At 41.1% G+C, this 19,532-nt stretch overlaps 1 protein-coding gene across 2 annotated transcripts in view; it reads right to left on the bottom strand.

Annotated features, from left to right (window-relative positions):
- The window catches only part of efna5b (ephrin-A5b), an 88,884-nt gene extending 69,635 nt beyond the window's left edge, over positions 1–19,249 (bottom strand). For both annotated transcript variants that reach the window (XM_063898202.1, XM_063898203.1), the window contains exon 1: positions 18,101–19,249. In XM_063898202.1, the coding sequence (XP_063754272.1) occupies positions 18,101–18,225 (125 nt within the window). In that variant the 5' untranslated portion in view covers positions 18,226–19,249. The remainder of the gene's footprint in view (positions 1–18,100) is intronic.
- Positions 19,250–19,532: the final 283 nt, after the last annotated feature.

Below are 19,532 nucleotides of genomic sequence, written 5' to 3'. Positions count from 1 at the left end.
AGTTATAGTGTGCGCTTGTATTTTATCCCATTGTACATGCAGATACGTTATTGATTTGGACTGTGAGGGGTAGGCAATGGCAGAGGGGTATTAAATAAAAGAAAGGGGGGTGGGGTGAGAAAATCAATTCTCCCCTGCTTTAATGGCAGACTGAATAAGAGGAGAGGAAAAAGAATATAGAGGAATAAAGGGAGAAAAAGGTAAAAAACAGATTAGGAGTGTTGGTCAGCAAACCAAAGCCAGTTCATTTTAGCCGGGCTGTTGATGGTGTGTCTACTTTCTCTGCATCCTCGCTTCAGCCCACACGCCTGGCTCCTTTTGTCGCTGGATGCTTTGGTCAGCACATTCTGCCTCTTTGTCTGCAGAACCTTCACCTTTCCTTCTGTTGTCAATAACATAATTGCTAAGGGTGGGTGGAAAGGTACTGAGCATTGGAAGCAAAGGTGTACATACACTTTGGAAATCCCACAGCAAAATAAAGCAATACAGACTAATAGACATGGGTACAGACAGGTGCACAAGATGCACCGCACAGCTACCGTATATTATCGTATTATATTTACTGTGTGAATGTACTGTATTAGCCTGTCTACAAGCTGCGTGTGGAGTTCAAAGCATTGCGTGCCAAGAATCACCAAGGGAGATCTTTTGCGGGCCCATCACGTGACCCAGCCTATCCCAGCCTACATCGAAAGCATAAACCAGACATCGACCACTTATCTACCAGCCGCCACCCTCCTCCTCCTCCTCCACACGGCCTCCTCACTCCACCCTCCACCCAAACCCCATCAACGACAGAGGACCAGGCAAGCGTGAGAGAAGGGCTGGCGATAGACACGAAATGTGGCACGAAATGCAGAAATGGAGCCCCTCAGACACACAGAGAGTCAAGCACACAGACGTCTCAGCCTTGCAGCCAAGCCTACAGTGTGGTTAACTTCTGGCATGCCATGCAGGACCAGAGGCAGCTGTTCCTAAGAGAGACGCCATGGCTGGATGGAAAAAATCTTCCTGGTGTCAAAGCGACCAAGACGACTATTCCACTTGCGTCTGAAAATTTCAAAATAGCACAGTATGTACCTATCAAATATAAATGCCCTTTGAGCATGAGATATAAGTTTGATCTATTTAATACAAATCATGTAATCAATTAAGCTTATTTTGATATTACTTTTTTTCTTAAAGGGCAAATACGGTGTCATATAAACGACACTTTAAACCACATAAGGCCCGTTTTTTTTTATTCCATTTTTAAATCAGTTCGTCATGCATTCTCTATCCAGATGGTTAATATAATAACAGGAAAATCACATCTTTATGTCTGCGGGTGGGTTTGGATAACCTTTAAATCTGCAGTATGCGGGTGATCTCCTGCTACTCTGAAACACGTCCCCCTGACCTTCCAATTAGAGCTCACTACCCAACAGCGGCAACACACTAAATCTCCCCCAGGCTGCAGGTTTGGACACCGGTATAAAACAGCCTGCTATAAAATCATTACTAGGCTGTAAAACACTGGAAAAATTCACAATTAAAAGACCAATAGAGACACAGAAAAAACAAAGCCAGAAGGAGAGGAATTATTCTGTGTCCAGATATGTGAAAGTTAAACATTTGCACAACAGACACAATAAAGTACAATTCCACTGAGAGATTAGTACAGACAAACCTAATGTTTTCTCTGTGGCTTTCAAGGACACAAATACACAAAATAAAATTACCACCGAGAAATAAATAACTCATATTCTAATAATGGAAGTGTTTATACATAAATCCATATGATAAGCCATGACAAGCAAATAATAACACATCAATCAGAAATCAATTGCATTTTCTCAAATTATCATACATCATGCTCCAAGAGCAAATAAACATATGGCTAATCTGAGCTTCACTCTGACGTTTAATTAACTAGCTCGCTTTATAAAAAACAACACTTAAGAAACGCACGTTCAGACAAATGCATCAAAAGGAAAGTAGCTCATCCACCAATCAGCCATGTGGGTATTTAAACTAAATCCCATCCATGGGCAGTAGCATTGGCATATCCTGATTAGCCTTTTTTTGACAATACAATAATTAGGCAACATCACAATATAGCAATGGGAGAAATTGATTTTGATTCTATTTATACTCTAAGTAAATACATAAAGCCATGTCGAGTAATTGCACAGTTACACGTAAATATGCGAAAAGCAACCATTAGTGAAGCAATTAATGGTAGAATAGGATAATGACACATCTAACTGCTGTACAATCTAATTACTGACACCGTAATTAGCCATTATATCATATTGATGACACTACATTAATGGTGATAGGGGGCTGGGTGTGTGATGAGGAGGGCTTGTTTCAAACAGAGCGTGTAAAAGGTCACAGAGGAATGATTTATTGGACGCAGTCTCATCAGTTTTATGTCAGAAATTGTCAAGTAAAATTATAAGTGAAACTGTAGTTCTTTGTAAACTGAGTCTGCATGCAGACCAGAGAGAGTCCCAGTCCACTGTGGTGGGAAGATTCCCTCAATTAACTTCACAGTGAGACACAAAGGGGTGTAAGCCATACCTGCAAGTGCAGATAGCATTGCAGCACTGGCACGGAGCCAAGCTGTAAATAAATAAGAATATCAGCTCAAGGCCTGTTCATATGTCTTACTGCTGGATGACCAAGAAAGTATTTCTCCCAGTGCCCACGACATATTTTTTAAGCACCAGAGCTGCAACGTTGTTTACTTAATATTGTGTTATTTTTTATGTTTCCTGTAATTAAAATTCTTTCTCATTTGGGAAATCTAAAACAGAATTAGTCTCAAAAAAGAATATATTTTTTTAATAAAACACAATTTCTTTTAATAAGACAAAGGCACATCTCTAAAGAATTTAAAAAATACAAAAGATAAAAACGTTCATTTCAGAGGACTACTGCAAAAACAGCTCAATGCAGCATTTAGCCTGTAGGAAGAAAACAATAAAACAAATCAATGGTAAGCTTGTAAATGCTGCAATTTTAGTTTGAAAAGGAGAGTTTCAATTGGAAATAACTGGGTACGTCCACAATTAACGGACCCTCTATCACTTATCGATCCACATTTATTACTTTTAAATGTGGGTAATTGGCGAGAGTTTGGTGCAATCTCTGTCTGCATCTTTATAGAATGGCTCCACTAGGTGTATGGGCCTTAAGTGCACTCGTAAATTGCTTTTATGAGTTTCTGAGACATATCGCTGCTAATGTTTCCACTCGACGGTTTTATGGCCACATTGTAGAGACTCTTGTGAAAGATACTTTCTAATATATTGCAAAAGTGATGTTGAACGAAAAAAATATAGCTTAGATGAAGAGCCTTCATTTAAACTATAACGGTGTGTTCGGCTGTGCTACGGGCAAGTGTGTCCGAAAAAAAAAAAAAATAAATAAAGAGCTTCATAGAGAACAGAAATATGCCATTCAATGTCAGTGAAATAGAAAAAGGCCACTGATTATTTATCTGTGTATATATTTATTACTGGCTGCAGTCAAAAAACGTGATTACCTGTAAAAACTGAAGAAATCAAGGAAATAAATTACTTTTGTTGTGATTGGAGGAGAACTTGCAGAATGAATCAATAAGCAGAATCAAGAATTTATATTAACAGCGTGTGTGTGTGTACGTGTTTGTGTGAGTTAGAATTAGTGCACACTGTGTAGTGTACAACTCCCTGTATCATTCTCCAGATGTTCTCCCCTCGCAGCTCCGTAAAAAGACTAGCGCCTTTCTATTTTCCGTCATCCCCATTCCTCCTACTCACACCATCCGATCCCTCCATCAAAGCAGGCCACTTTGCCAAACATGATCCCTGCCTGTTGTGTGTTGGTTTGGTTTCGAGAAGCGGATTAAACAGTTCCCACCAAGTCTCTGATGTGGACCTTATCTCAGGTTTCTCTTGACACTGGCGGTGCTGTGGTGTTATTAGAAGCTAAAGGGCTTTGTTATGGAACACAAAAGGCAGAGCTAGGCAGCAGTTAGTAAGGCTTTGTAAAGGGTCAGAGAGGTGTTAAATAGACTACACCTGGGGCCATGTTAACACCTTTACCTGAGACATTCAAACTTCCTTGGAAGGGTGTTTCTTTCAATTGAGGGAGCTCGCAGAATTGGCAGGAAGATTAAGGAGGAAAAATATGAATCGTTTCTGACAAATAAAAAAAACACATATATATATATATATAAATTATACTAACTCTATAATATAATGTGGAAATAAATTGTTTAAAGAATTAGGAATAGATGAAGGTATGCAATGGCAGGCTACTTTAAAATAAAGTATGGAATAGACAGACTGTGTGGAGTATTGTCTTGACATATATTGGAACCGTTGTCTCACTCAATTTCCCAATAGATGGCCTCTCTTTACTATTGGAGCAGAGCCAATCACTACTTTCCTCTGGAGGTTGCTTCTTATTGATCAGTGTATCATATGGTTGTAATGTGATGTCTATGCCTCTCTTACCTGCCTGAGCAAGCAGCTAATGAAAAATCTTGCTGGATTAGATCCAAAGGAAAACCAAACCTGTATGTATTGACTGTGCAGATAACAGCAGTTGTGATGACTCCTCCCCAATAATATAAAAGACAAAAAAAAAGAAAATCTGTAATCAAATTCAATTCCATTTCAAAATACATATTTGCCCACAGTGGAGCCTGGGAGTAACTTGGGGGAGAAACAGACCACATTCTGGGCCAGCTCAGCGTCAGGCCTTGTTACTCTGGATCCCCATCTCCTCTCCCTCCCACCTCTTTTTATCCCCCTCTTATCCCACTCTTATCCCCCCCCCCCCCCCCAGACTAGTCTGGCTGGCCTACACACGCGATCCTCACGCTAGCTGGACCAGAGCCCCGTAAAGGCTAACACAAGCTTGGTGTTAAAACTCCTATAGGGGCCCACCTCCATCCCTCTAACCCCCTCACTACACAACCAATCCCCCTCTTCCCTTCTTGTGCTGCCTGACTACACTTTCGCTTTGCATTACTTCTGCTATTCTAACTTTTCCACTTCTGAGCACTATCAATTATGCACTAGAATAACAGTGGGGCCAGGCTTGGCAGCAGGACATAAAGGCCGATTATGAGTGTGAATAATTCAGCCATCTTCGTGCCATGTTCCTCTTAGCAGTGATACGGCAGGAAGGCTGTGCTGCTAATGTACAACGGCAGACACAATCTGACCTGGTCTTAATGTAAGGACAGCTCTCTACATCCCAGAGAGAAGAAAAGCTGGAAAGCCGGAGAGGACATTAAAATGTGCATGTACTGCATTATTAAAGCAGACGTGGACCTGATGCCACTCAGATTGACAAGTATGACACGAATCTGGAGACTGACACCTGTCAATCTGTTAACAAGAAAACTGGGAATCCAGGGAGCCTGTTTGAATAAATCAATTGCAAAACTAGTGTTATGGTATGTTAACATTTTAAACAGTACAGATTTTGTTCTTTTGTATTACATTCAATTTGCCTGTAAAATCAGCCGAAGTAATCTGTTTTGTAAAAATAAAAATATGCCAACACAATTTTTAAGAACTTCTCCAAACAAATATATTTAGTTTAGTATTTAGTGACTGCTATTTCTATAATCATTTGTAAGTGTTATATGTTATATACTTTTTTTTTTAGCAATGTACTTTGATTAGAAAATTATGTTTTAAAACTTGTAATTAATCCTACATGTGTTTGCGATTTCATTTTTTTTCCAACTGTGCTTCAATGGCAAAAAATACTTTTAGGAACTACAACATGAAAAGGAATTGTTCACACAATGTTGTACAAATGTCAAAAAGCTTATAAACTTTAAAATAGCCAGACATAATGCACTGTCATTTCTGAGAAAAAGCCCCTTCACTCCGTCTTATTTGTGCTTCCGTTTGCAATGCACGCTCTAATCCTGGCTGGAATGTCTCCGGTCGTGGAGTCTCGCGGCCCTGAGCAACAGAACAGCAGGTGAGACTGAACTCTCTGAGGACGGGTCCCGCCTCACAGCTACTCCAGTAGTTCAACTGATATAGTTAAAATGGACTTTATATCACACAACAGCCCAAACATGCTGGGAACTTCTTTTTTTTTTCCTTTTCTTTCTAGTAAAAGCTTTTTTCAATCTAATCAACTATGTCAAACTAGTCATTTTAAATGTCATACATTTGTATGTTCTTTTCAAAACTGACCACTGTAATTTTTACCTTTTCATTATGGGCAGATTATTACAGATTATGAATTTTTTTATGACGCATTTGAAGGTTATGCTTGCTTTATTAATGTTTTCAAATGAATCCAAATGATAACAGCCTCAAAGTTATGAATATTAAAAATCTTAAATTGTATAAACCTTTGCTTCTTTATTAACTCCTTTGTGACTGGCCCATGCCACCTTTTTATTTGTCTTGGTTTGGCCGCCATGTTTCATCAGACACTGCAGCTCTTGTTTTTCTAGCTTGGGGGTGAGATCTTAAGTAGCATAGGGGAGGGGTTAGGCTAGTGCGTGTTTTAAAAAAAGATTAAAAGAAAAACAGAAACAAGGAATGAGAAAGAGAGTGTCAGTGACTGTCAGTCAGTGCTGCAGCCACAACACTGAACCAAATGCTGACAGTGGGCATGCTGGGTCACCTCAGCAGGACCCCAGGGCCAAGGATATAGACAGTACAGTTAAAGATCTGTAATCCCAGAGACAGGCGAGAGGAAGGGAGGATGGGAAAAAGAAATGGGGCAATATGGCAAGAAGAGCAAAAGAACGGGAAGGACCCAACTGGCCTATATTCCAGGGATACTTGGCGGGTGAGGAACAGAGGGCATGAGCGGGTGGGAGGGGGGGGAATTAGAACAAAGAGGGGAGTTATTGAGGGAAAGACCTGATGTTGGTCAAATTGACAGATGCACTACTGCTCAACATGTAAATAGCCCAGATTCAGACCAAAATCATGGAAGCATTTCATCATCAAATCACGGTGATTACTTTCTCTTCAATAAATCTGCTTGAGTTAAGTTTCAGTTTTCAAAGCTCAACAGTAAGATTAAGGACATTAAAAACGTGTGTATGCATGTATGACTATGCTAGTGAAAAAAAAAACTACTGAGGATGTAGCCATAGGCAGTGCTCATCACCTCTGTTTATCCGGAGGGCTTAGGCCACTTTGGGGACTCCCCTTAAGTCTCACTTATCTCATTAGACCCTTAAAACTGATTAATATGAATGCCAGCAGAGGCCAGCTCAAAGCATTCTAAAGAAAGGATGGAAGGAGGGAAAAAGAAGAGAAGTATGGGGGGGTTGATTTTAGAGGAAGGGGGTTTTTGTGTCTCCGGACAATGAGCTGATGGCTTTTTAAGCCTCTCAGTGGCTCTGGGTTAATACCCAGGGCTGCAGTCATGGGATAGGACGCGGTTCAAAGGCTGCTGCACTCCGTGGCTCGCTACTCGCTGATTTAGAGGATGAAAATAAACAAGCAGAATAAATACCACATCTCCTGCAACTTCAACCCCACTAAAGATATGAAGAACTGTCCTTTTAAACCGTGTATGTATCTACCGTGTGTGTGTTTGAGTGTGTGTTTGGCTATGTTCTTTAGGGTGTCATATTTGGTTTTGTGGGATAATGTTTGGATGAAGCCAGACCAGTGAAAGCTAGGCTCAGATGAGAGGAGAGGGTAAAGATGGGATTAATCACACATTCCGGGGATCAATGGTTTTCCCTTCAGGGGAAAAAATACACACACGGTACAGTTTGACACAGGAATACCAACCACCACACATAAACAAAGACCGAAAGGCACACTATCAAGCAGCTTTCAGAGGAACCGGCTCAGAGAACTGGGTCAAGAATAGTGCTTTGCTCTGCTATAGTAACGGTGTGCGTTTCTGCTGCTTCATTAAAGCGGGCATCGATGCAGAGGTCGGTTTAGGACACACACTGTTTCGCATGAATAACTACGTACGTGCACAAGTTGCCAGGAAATACAGGGAAATGTAGGCACATGATTACCAACAATCACTAAGCCCTCGTTTGTCTTAGCATCAAACCCTGATTCATCTGTAGATGTCACATTCAGCTCTGTGTTATCCATTTTTAAACATGATTCATTATCTGCTTGATTTCAGAATTTTCTTAGAGGTCAGATCATACAAGCATCTGTTAGATCCAGGACAAAAATATCTGAAAACTCGTGGCAAACTAAGTCCTGAAGTTCAATTTAGCTGACTTTACATTTTTACATGAGACTTTATTAATATAAAGTATGATAGATCTGATATTTTGGTATTTTAGCGTTTTAATTTTGGTCAAAATGCCACTTATTCTTGTTAGACCCTGAGCCTTTAAACCAATGTGGCTATAAAGACGAGCTTACTTCAAGTAAAATAAGAATAGATTCAAAACAAATTGTGATATTCACCATTTGCATTTGAATCATGCATATTTATACTCATTATTCATCACAATGAAAGGGATCAATCATTGTATGACCTTCGCTTGCAAAGTAAATCTACTGCTGAGGACAAAAACAGCTCATTCTTATTACACCAATTGTCTGCACAACAGATATACAGCATTTTCGGAATGAAACCCTCCATTAAGCCACTACATTACACACACCCTGGCATTACGACGGAGATACATGCATTTCAGTCGTAAATGCACTTTCAAGGGCAGTGTGCCATGTGTCACAGTAGTTAAGACCAAGATGCAACTTAGTGCCACAGCACCAACCCCCAAGTAAACACAGCCCTGTGTGTGGGACTCTTCAGTGTCAGAGGAAACAAAGTAGGGGTCTAAACCTGAGCAGGCTTAATCCTGTGTCTGTAGAAAATAGCCTCGGTGTCACTAAACCCGGACCGCAAAGACGACACCTCCTCAGGGTAAAGACCCAGAGTCTGTCCCCTAGAGAACTAGCAGCAACCAACCCACCACGGTCACCACCAGGGAGACATAAAGACAGACAGAGAGTCAGCAAGCCACATGCATCTTTAAACCTTGGCAAGGACAGACAAGGAGGGGGGGCCTGATGAGCTGGATGGTGTGGAGCTGGCAGATGAGAGAGGATGGATAAGGCTAGTAGGAAATGAAGGAAACTGCCACCTCTTCTTTTCCACACAATGTGTCACTCCTGGCGACTACAGTACATACCTCTCCCCTCGTGTCTGGCGCTCACATTATACTCCTCCTCTCCTCCCTTTTTCTGTCCGAGAGCATAGTACAACTTCAGTTGTGCGCTCTCCCTTTCCCCCGAGCCATTCACATCATTCTCCCTCACTCCTCTCCTTTGCCCTCCCTTTTTTTTCTTCCTCCGTTTAAAGCGCATGCATGTCTCTCAGCCGAGGCTATGTGGAGTGGACAGAGAGAGCAGAACAATGGCTGCCTTTCAGTCTCACGGCCCAGCATTGGGGGGGGCATTGGCTGCTAGTATTTTCTTCTACTGTCAATTCAAACAGGCTAAAGCAGCTAGCTTATTATTGGCACGTCTCGTCTCAACGGTAGACTGAACAAAGTGAAAGCAACATTGTTTGTTTATTTATATGTATGTCAGTGGAAAATTGTCGCCACAGTGGGAACTTTACAAAGAGGCGTTCATATTAAAAACAAGGCCAGGAAATTAATTGCTCCTTTCACCTTTTAATGACTTTGCCAACGCAAACAAAGAAACACCGAACAAAAACACAAGAAACTGTCTAAGCATTCTAAGACTACTCACCACACAGTGACGAGGTGTTAACTTCATCTGTGGCTCAAAGAAGCACTTCTAAAATTATATTTGGGGATATAAAATTTGGGAAATAATCCAAGTATTGTCTCAATTCTAAAGGGGGAGCCAATTATACGATTGAACAGTCCCTCAGTGAGTTTCTCAGTCTGTCTGTAAAGACAAATTACCTCATGAGTCATTTACAACTGGCTACAACCCGTCAATTAGGTCTTTATTCACAAGCTGGAGATGTGTTCTCTTCTGGGATCTATTCTTCACACTGCTGCCCAGCTAGAAAAACATCCAGTCACTCCCCCGAAGCCCCCCAAGTTAAATAAGGAAAACGGCAGTGTAAGGTCCGAAGCCAGCCTACCATGAAAGGAATTATCTGTGGAAAATGTGTCTGGCAAAAAAACGAACAGTCTCAATCGTTCCCGTCACATTTTCCAGTTGAAAAGTGAATGGTGACAGTTTGTGAAAAACATTGAAACCCATCGTTTTGGCCTTTACATGCTGGTGTATTCCTGTGAATATAATGTGACTTTGACATTAAATTAGTTGAACGAAGTCAAATCAACCAAGGCAGAAAGAGCTGGTTTAAATCAAGCATATGTATGTAGCTTTCAATCCCAAATGTGCAGTTAAAATACTTAAGGCTGAGAGCAGAGGGCACAAAGGGGTATCAGACCTCTCTCAGTAGCGCCCCTTTCTGGTCAGGGGTGATGGATCAACCAAGCGTAACTACAGTAACAGCTGCTTACAAGCCTCCATCTTACAGAGGAGAGAAGAGGGACTGAAGAAGGATGTGCTAGCGCCATTTTCAGCCAAGAACTTACAAGGACTTACAATCAGAGTTGGGTGTAACGCGTTACAAAAGTAACGGAGTTACAGTAATGTATTACTTTTTGCTGTAACGCAGTAATATAACGCATTACTTCTGAATTTTGGGTAATATAATACACGTTACAATTCTCAGTAACGCAGTTACAATTCTCAGTAACGCAGTTACAACACATTTTAACCCGAAATGATGTGGTGTTTTGTTTTTAAGAAATCACAAGCATCGCGAGACATTCCGACACCAGAGAAATAATTGTGCAGGTAGAATAGTAACTCAGTGAGCCTGTTTACTATTGGTTAAGACGGCTGCAGAAACAGATTTGCAATGCAGAGCTGCTTGCTCACAATGCAGAACTGCAGGCTCCCAATGCAGAGCTGCAGGCTCAGAGAAAAGAAAAGAAAAGAAAAAGACAAAGCAACAGAAGGGTCACTTTTTCTGGGTCTGCTGCTTGAACCCCGAGAAGTTCAGAGACTCGTAGCGGAGTGTTGAAGATCTGCAGCCTCCGTCCTCTGTGGAATCGTCGGCTTTTAGAAAGCTTGTCAGCCAAATCCCCGTTAACACACCAATGACAAGGTGAGCTAACATTGCTATAGAGACTCGATCATATACAGCAGGTTACAGGGCCGTGCAGAGGCTCCACTAACATGTTATTAATAACACACAGCGACGTAATGTTACCGGTATCACATATTATTCAGCCCACTTAAACGGTGCATATGTTTGATTTCAGCATACTGCCATCGATAGCGTTAATTAATGAGCTGCAATAATCTACATTTTAGCATTTAAAGCCCTACCTTTTGCTGTTATTTTTGGTGAAAGTAACTCGAAGTAACACAAAAGTAGTGTAACGCATTACATTTCAGAGACAGTTATAATGTAATGTACCTTATTACTTTAAAAAGACAGTAATAAGTAATGTGTACTGTATTACATTTTGGAATTAACTTGCCCATCACATGATAGCGGTGTTGTGACATCTAATGGACCTGAAGATATCCTGTATTCATGCAAATTATTCCTTCATTTGACTTGAAATTAAACTTGAGCTTTGCTGATATTGAAGCCTATGAACTGGACAGTAATATTTTTTTTGTTTCTCTGTCTACTCTGTTCATATCAACTACAAATATACTCTGTGTGTCTGTGGTAAACATACAACTTTGGACTGCCAGATCTCTTTCCCACAGCTGCACAAAGAAATACAAGCAAATACAGAACAAAAGAACGTTCCATAGCTTAAGAATTGTGACTGAAACTGAGACAGTGAGAGCAAGGTCAGAAGAAAAAAGAGTAAGCAAACACATGCATCGAGAAGCAACCAACGAGCAAAAATTAAAAAACATTATTTTTACAACTCTCATGGCAGGATATAAGACTCATATGGAGCTTTTCACATGTGGGTGTTGCATAAACTGGTTAATACTTTATTGTTTCCAAGTAGAGTATACAGAGCGTTCCCCTGAAAGCTACGGGTTGAATGAGGGCTAAAAGACAGATCTCTCAGCTGATAGCCGTGTTTCAGCACTCAATCTGACCTTGGAGTGATTACTCTGAAAACAAAAACCTGGGCATTCAAATCTGGCTCTCCAGGCAAGGAAGGGAAACATGTGCTACAGAAGTTAAGATGCCATTCAATATTGTTAATTTTTGTCAGTATAAGAGATCCTGTCCGCTCTTTGGTGGATAACTCAACGTTCTGTCTTGACGGTTGTATTTTTATGGCTTTCAACACCATTAACCTTGGTCAGGCTATGAGTAATATTTATCTCAAAGTGAACAAACAGGTTTTTTGAGGATGTGTTAAGCCAAATAAATCCCCAAGACGGTCAAAGAAGAATATCAATTGTTTTAAAGTAAGCAAAAGGCATATTTAAGAAACATGCAATTTTAAAAACAACATTCTTTTACATGTATAATCATAGTAAGTACAAATAAATATATATAATATAAATATATATATATATATAAATTAACAACATTTGAAATCTATATATAAATAATATATTAAGAAAAAAAGAAAAATAGAAACTATTGGTGAACTAATTTTCAAACTAGCTGTTGTCTGCCTTTACTTTAATAGTATTAACAAATCCACAACTACAGCCTGACCACCAGGCACCCCCAGCGACAGGGCTGCTTCTGTCCGCCGCAGAGCACCTCCACAAGGGTCATTACCAAGAGTCCTCCCCCTCTTCCACTGTGCTAAAGAACAGCTGCTCTGCCAAGCACATTTACTAAGCATTGATTACTGCCTGCTGGTCTCATTTTCTAGTAAGTAGAATAAGTCTAATTTAAATGGAAAGTGCATTTACAGGTCTGGTGAGAAAACACAGAGTGCCATTTAAACCTAATAGAAGTATTACATCGCACAACACTATTATTACAGTTTGCTGATTTTCCCTAAGGACCTATGTTCAATTTCTGCATCCTCTGCCTTGCTCTCTTTGTGTCCCCTACACCCACTGTCCCCGCAGCTCTGTTGGTACCGGTGCTTGCCAATGCCACGGGCATGAAAGAATGACAGCGCAAGGGGTCATTAACAAGAACTAATCAGCCCTCAGACAGAGATACGAAGAGAGAGAAGGAGAGTTAGAGCAGAAGAGAGGAAAGAGTAAGACACAGCTCCGAGCGAGGCAAAGGGGGACAGGAAAACCTAGCATGCGGTCCAAAACAACCCACTCAATTAAAGGAAACTTAAACTTGATTTAAAAAATCCTAAGTGTCAGAAATGTAATATCAAAAAGAGTGATTTTAATATATAATTTTCATCTCTGTTGGAGACGGATGGGTATATTGACTACCTTTCCACCGCCACGCATACAAGCCTTTGTTAGAGTCAGCATTCGGTCCCGCATACACACACAGGCAAGCACAGATTGACGCTATTCATGTCCCAATGGTGTGTGACAGGTAATGAGAAGACCAAGGGAGAAAGATGTAATTATTCTGGTATCTGAAGTCTGAAGGAGAGGAAACAAGCCCTATATGACCTCATGGCTCATTTGGTGCGTTACATGCGTGCGCACACACACACACACACACCCACACACACACCCACACACACACACACACACACACACACACACACACACACACACACACACACACACACACACACACACACACACACACACACACACACACACACACACACACACACACACACACACACACACACACACAAGCTAGATCAAAAAAGTATTCACATGCACAGACAAAGCTGAGCCAGACATAAAGTTCTGCAACAAAGGAAAGTCATTGATACCAGCGACACAAATATAGTACATAGGCCTCCAGCTGCTGTACATTGTAAAAATAAAAATGTAGAAAATACAACAAAAGGTAGCACATTAGAAAAATCCTTTCAGGGCTGTTTGTTCAGCTACAAATTATGCACTAAAATACAAATTACATTGAGCTATTTGCATGGCCACAACCGCATTGGACTGTTAATGTTAATAACATTTTCCACTTCAAGGAGAGTTTTAGTGACTAGTTTGTCATTCAAAGACCAACTTTCCGCTTCGTTATTCCTCGCCATATGTGTGTGACCCCTCCCTGAGCTCCTCTCGGAGTCTGCCTGACCTCTGCGCGTCTTTCTCGACCATCAACCGTGGAGGGACTCCCGAAATATCTAATTGTATTCTTTCATTTTCTTTGCCCGGCAAAGGGAGACAGACAGAGAGCAAGAGGGAGGGAGGGAGAAAGAGACAGGGAGAGGCTGAGCGCTGAGAGGCAACATGGAAGAGGCAACGGAGAATAAGGGAAGAAGTATCGGCAGAAGAGGAGAAGCGAAGGACCATCTCAGCATTTGAGACATCATTAGAGAAACTAGCTGTCCCCGCATTACAATAAATACTCATAAGCAAAGAGTCCTTGAGGTATAAAAGGGCAGGATCCACAGAGAAATGTCCCTGCACTTTAAATAGTTTCAAGCAAGTAAGGACAGATAAAAACTTCTAGATGTGTCCCTCAAATAACTTTTTCGATGGGCAAAACCTACAATGAATTTAGGTTCTGGTCTCGTGCTAAAGTTGTGTAAAAACAGTGGACTGAAGCCCATAGGACAGAATGGAAATCCCCTCAGCCCCGGAACCAAATCCCCAACAACACAAACACCCAGCAAAAAAGAAGTTGCACCGCTAACGCAAATTACGATACACTGAGCCAACAAAAAATTCCACACTAATCTACCAGTTTGCCTGTAATTCTGACTACTGGAAAAACAAATAAAAGAAGGTCTTACCTGCAAATTTTCGCAAAAGGTTTAAGTGCAGCCTTCCCCATGCAATACTACTGATGATCTAAGCTGTGTAATTGTCTTCACCAGTATGTTCTCTCCACCATTGACTCAATCAACTACTTTTGTCAGGTTAAGCTTACTTTCTCCAATCATTTTGCAATTTAAATTAAAAAAATAAATATAGGAAATATTGTCACAAAGTTTGTGAGTAAAGTTGTATTGGTTACTATTTTTATAATTAGGTTTTCAGTTCTCTCTCTGAATTTAAGGTGATTAAGTTAGTAAACACAGCATAACGTATTGCAAGCACTGATGTAAAATATCCGACTTGAGCATAATGGTTTCAAAGAAAAACTGATTGTTGTGACAAAACCAAACTGAAACTACAGCTTTAACGTGATGGATATTCTAGCTAGAGCAATTTTACAGCCTGCGGAAGATGCAGTTATGGAAGGTGCAGAAATGAATGGCAACAAATGGCTTTTTCTGGCAGTAGTAAAATGATCTCTGAACAACTGTGTTCAAATACCAACCAGAAAGACTACAAAGAGCCAGTCAAACTAGCAATAAAACACTATGCCATTAGTATTTATAAATAATGAATGACAAACTATGACGATATGCCTGTTTGCGTGCATGGGGCATTCATACAGTAAATACTTAGAACAGCCCAACTTTCGGTGTGACTGTGAAGCTTAAGAACAAAAGGAATATGTGGGCAAGTTATGTTGAAGTGCCACGCCAGCTTTCTACAGTAATGCATGAGGAAAGGGACTCAATATTTATTAACTGAGTCATCAATAAGACAAGTTTGCTATCTCTCCCTCTCTGCGTCTCCTCCCTGCTGTTGTGTTACTTTCCTGGCTTCCTGCCTCAGGACTGCAGGGGTGAGAGTCAAACAAAGTCTATTTAGAGTAAGTAGAACGGAGTGACTGGTGTTAGCAGCACTACAGCCTCTGTGAAAACCTGTTTCCTTTCCTCGGGCAGTCAGGGCTTCAGAAATGGATGAAGCTCAGGAAACGATCTGTTTCTCAGATTTGACTTGGGACGCAAAGAGAGTAAGACACAACGTGCATGCAGCGAAGTGAATCACAAAGTAGTTGTTTGCTTTACTCTCTCTAGTGTTAGTTTGTCAGATCTGAGTTGAACAGATTTACTCAAATTTCCCTTTTTTTTCTTACAACACTTTTTTCCTTGATTTAAGCTGAGAAAACTTGTCAGCACATCTGGAAGATATCAAGTAAACTGAGCAGTCAGTCAAGTCAAAACTTTTTTGTTTAAAGAAAAATGTAGTGTCTAATGAAAGTGTGTCTATCAACAGCTGGAATCTAAATGAAACGCAAAATTGTGTTTGCCTCTATTGAAGAAAGTGGTCTATAAATAAACAGTCGGGGTAAGTCAGAATAAAGACCTGAACCACAGCAGTCATGGTGTACGGTATATCAGGCCCAGAATCTACGCACCCCGCTACACTGGCCCCAACTTCAGGAGAGGGCTCACAGTCAGCCCTCCGTTTGTACCTCTGACCACTAATTGCTTCAAGCAATAAATCAAGTTTTCCGAAACTTCAAACTGAATATAAATAGTTGTGCAACAAATTCAGCATGTGCTATTAATGGCTTTGTGCACACTTGGAGGCTAAGCTGAGGATTTTATTCAACAAATACTAAGTGCTGTTGGCAGTTGAGTGAAAGATCTTTGTAAACTCCAGCAGCAGTGTTTAGACTTAATAAGCCCGGGACAAGGCTGAACAGTCCGACATTTTCAGGGACTTTTAGAAGGTAATGCCGCTGTGACAAACATGTACACTAAATACTGATGCTGACTCCAGCCTGTCCTAGCAGAGAGGGCACAAGTGAGGAACTTTTATCTAAACTTTTAGCGTTCTCTTGAGTGGCCCATCTGAGTCCACAGCACGTAAAATCCCCACTTAACTACACAACTGTGCTTAGAGTGTACTAAAAAAGTTAAGCACACACTTTGTATTTATACAAATAAAAAGTTAAAGGAATACACTTTAGTATTAGTAACAAATATGTTTGTATTTGTTAAGACAATATGTAAGGATATGAGTTATGCATCTGGAAATTAATTAGCAATCATCCATGTTCACAACATTGCTAAATGAAATATGAATGTGTGAAGCTTCATTTAGTAAACTTAAATTTTAGTTTCTTGAAGCTTCCCACTTCCACACAGTGAAAGCTTAAAATTGTAAAGTCTATATGGCTTCCAGACAACCCTTAGTGGAATAAAACCCTCTCACAGTTTAACTTAAGTTACCGTTTTTACAGGGTTTTATGATACAGAATTGTATTACATCTTTATTTTTTGCTTTATAATAGTGGGTTCAAAATGTCCTTGATCAACCATAAAAATGCAGCACAGAAAAAAAACTATTTACATATTTGATAGTTAGTAAAAAAAAAAAAGATCCTCATAATATTCCACTGTGCCTTCAGCCTAGTTTGTCAGAGTTTGTCATTTCGTGTAATTTGTCGGCCATGTGCTTTTATAATATTCATGAAGCACTCCTTTATGAACCATTAGTTGTGCTTGGAGTGCTTTATGCGAACAATTTTATTATTGCAACTTTATACATTTCGTGAAGGGGCTTTTCAATATATTTTTCAATGACATTATAGTGTGCCTACATTTACTATCACTAGTTTTTGGTGAAGCCAAGTATTAAAAATAATCTAAAAACACAGAATTTCAGAAGCTGTCCTCTACACGGATCTGATAGCCTACGTTTGGCCTCCAGTTTTTAAGTTTTGTAAATCAAGCAGTAGGCCTATGCCTAAATAGTCTGAAGTCAGTTAATGAATGGACACATTTAATTAACTTAGTGCTTTCAAAAACGAGTTAAATGCTGCTAGTAAGGACTCCGGTGTGTAAAAAAAGTGCCCGGCTTGGGTCCGCGGGACAGAGAACCAACACAAGATAAAGCTCCAGGGTTAAAATAATTGTACAGCTAGAGCAACCCAACAATTATTCGGTGAATATAATTTAGTAAATATTGACAGCAGGGGCAAGAGCAGTCAATGAATTATTTCCAGGCCTTACACGAACGAGTTTTATATTACACTGAGGGACGCGCTGATAACCAGCGTAACGTACAAGTATACTTTTATACTCTTTTTCCTATCTTTAGCATGTACCTATACAGCTACTGGCAGTATGCCCCCACTGCGGATAATAAACACCGATGAAGTCGAGCAAACGTGAGAACCCCGTGGTGCATGCAGATGCGAGCAGACGGAACATCGCCGAATCTCCGAGGAAAACCTGCTTTGGTGTGAGGCCACTTACTTGGCGTTAGTCCGGTTCCAGAAGACGGCGTAGCGGTCTGCCACCACTTTGGAACTGGGCTCCTGGCTAAATACACACATCAACAGCACCAGGCAGAAGAAGATGACCATTTCCATTTGCAGCATCACTACAGCGAAACTTCGGCACGTATTCCTCTTCAGTGTCGGTCGGTCAGTCAGTCGAGTTGTACGGGCGCTTCAACCGGGACAGGTGATGAGTCTCATTCACATGTGGCCGTGTGTTTCTGGCGCTGTTTGTGAACAAAGTACAAATGCGCACGACGTAGAAAAGGCAAAGGAAATAACGAGAATGTGATCATTCAAGGGGGCACTTGAGATGACACTTGTTCAGGCTTTTCGAAATGTGAAGTTACACAGCCGACGTGTCACTGTGCCGTCTCTCTGATGCAGGTCGATGGTCCGGGTGAATGACAGTCTTTATATCAAACAGGATGTCAGCTCTGACAAGTCCGGGGTTGGCTATCAACATATATCTCCCACTAATGCACAAACAGTGAGATCAGCACACACAAATGCGCAGCACAACAGGCAGTGTCTTCAGTGGTGTGGTGACGTTCCCTTATGCAGGGAGCTACTGGATGTAGCCTGTGTCAGGGCAAATGACAACTGCTGCACACTTCTTCTTACTCCGAACCCAAAGCGCAGGGGATTAGTCACTCAAAGATGTGATGAAGAAAAGAGAGAGAGAGGCTCCTATCTGTGTCCAGTGACGCCGTGTGGCGCACGTCAGATGTCCATGTTCTCCATGCAACTTTTTAAAGCCATACAGTCATTCACTGGCAGATGAATGGTAATGTTATACTCGGTCTTTCGTCTCCAGCGTAAAAAAAAGTCACTTATCCTTTCTCGGCGATTTAGCGGAGGTGTCACTGCCGAGGTGGGGTGGAGTCCTTCTCGGCGTCGGAGAGAGGAAGGACAGCGTTGTGTTTTCTCATGCGCTTCTCTTGGTGGAGACGCGTGTTTATGTCCGCATCCCAAAGTGTCCTTTTCATATATAAGCCATCGTGCGACGTGCAGGTGTAAAACAAATATAGCTTTTTCCCATATGCGTACTGTGTAGTCTTCCTCTTTTTGCGTTTGGGTTTAAGAAGCCGGGACAAGCAGGAAGGTGAGGGCAAAGGCAGGCAGCTCCAGACGCCGACTGAGAGAGTGGGTTTGGTTACGGCGGAGCGGGGGATAGTCCCATTGGTTTGAAATTATTTGAATGGGCGTAACTTGAACAAAGCCCAGCCCCTCCCCCCCTAAAACCGAGCTAATTCAATTACCGAGAGGTAGAGCTGGGAGGGGACCGGGGAAGAGGTGCACTGGACAGGGACAGCTTTTAGGAACTCCTCTGTCAGATGCGACCGATAAGTGCGCAGGGCGCTATTTGATTACATGCAGCGGAGCAGAGAAGACCCTGGACTCCAGTT

Source organism: Eleginops maclovinus, chromosome 12 (genome assembly GCF_036324505.1).
Source record: "Eleginops maclovinus isolate JMC-PN-2008 ecotype Puerto Natales chromosome 12, JC_Emac_rtc_rv5, whole genome shotgun sequence".
NCBI lineage: Eukaryota > Metazoa > Chordata > Actinopteri > Perciformes > Eleginopidae > Eleginops > Eleginops maclovinus.
The sequence above is the reverse complement of the archived record's forward strand: the minus strand, read 5'-3'. Positions and strand labels throughout refer to the sequence as shown.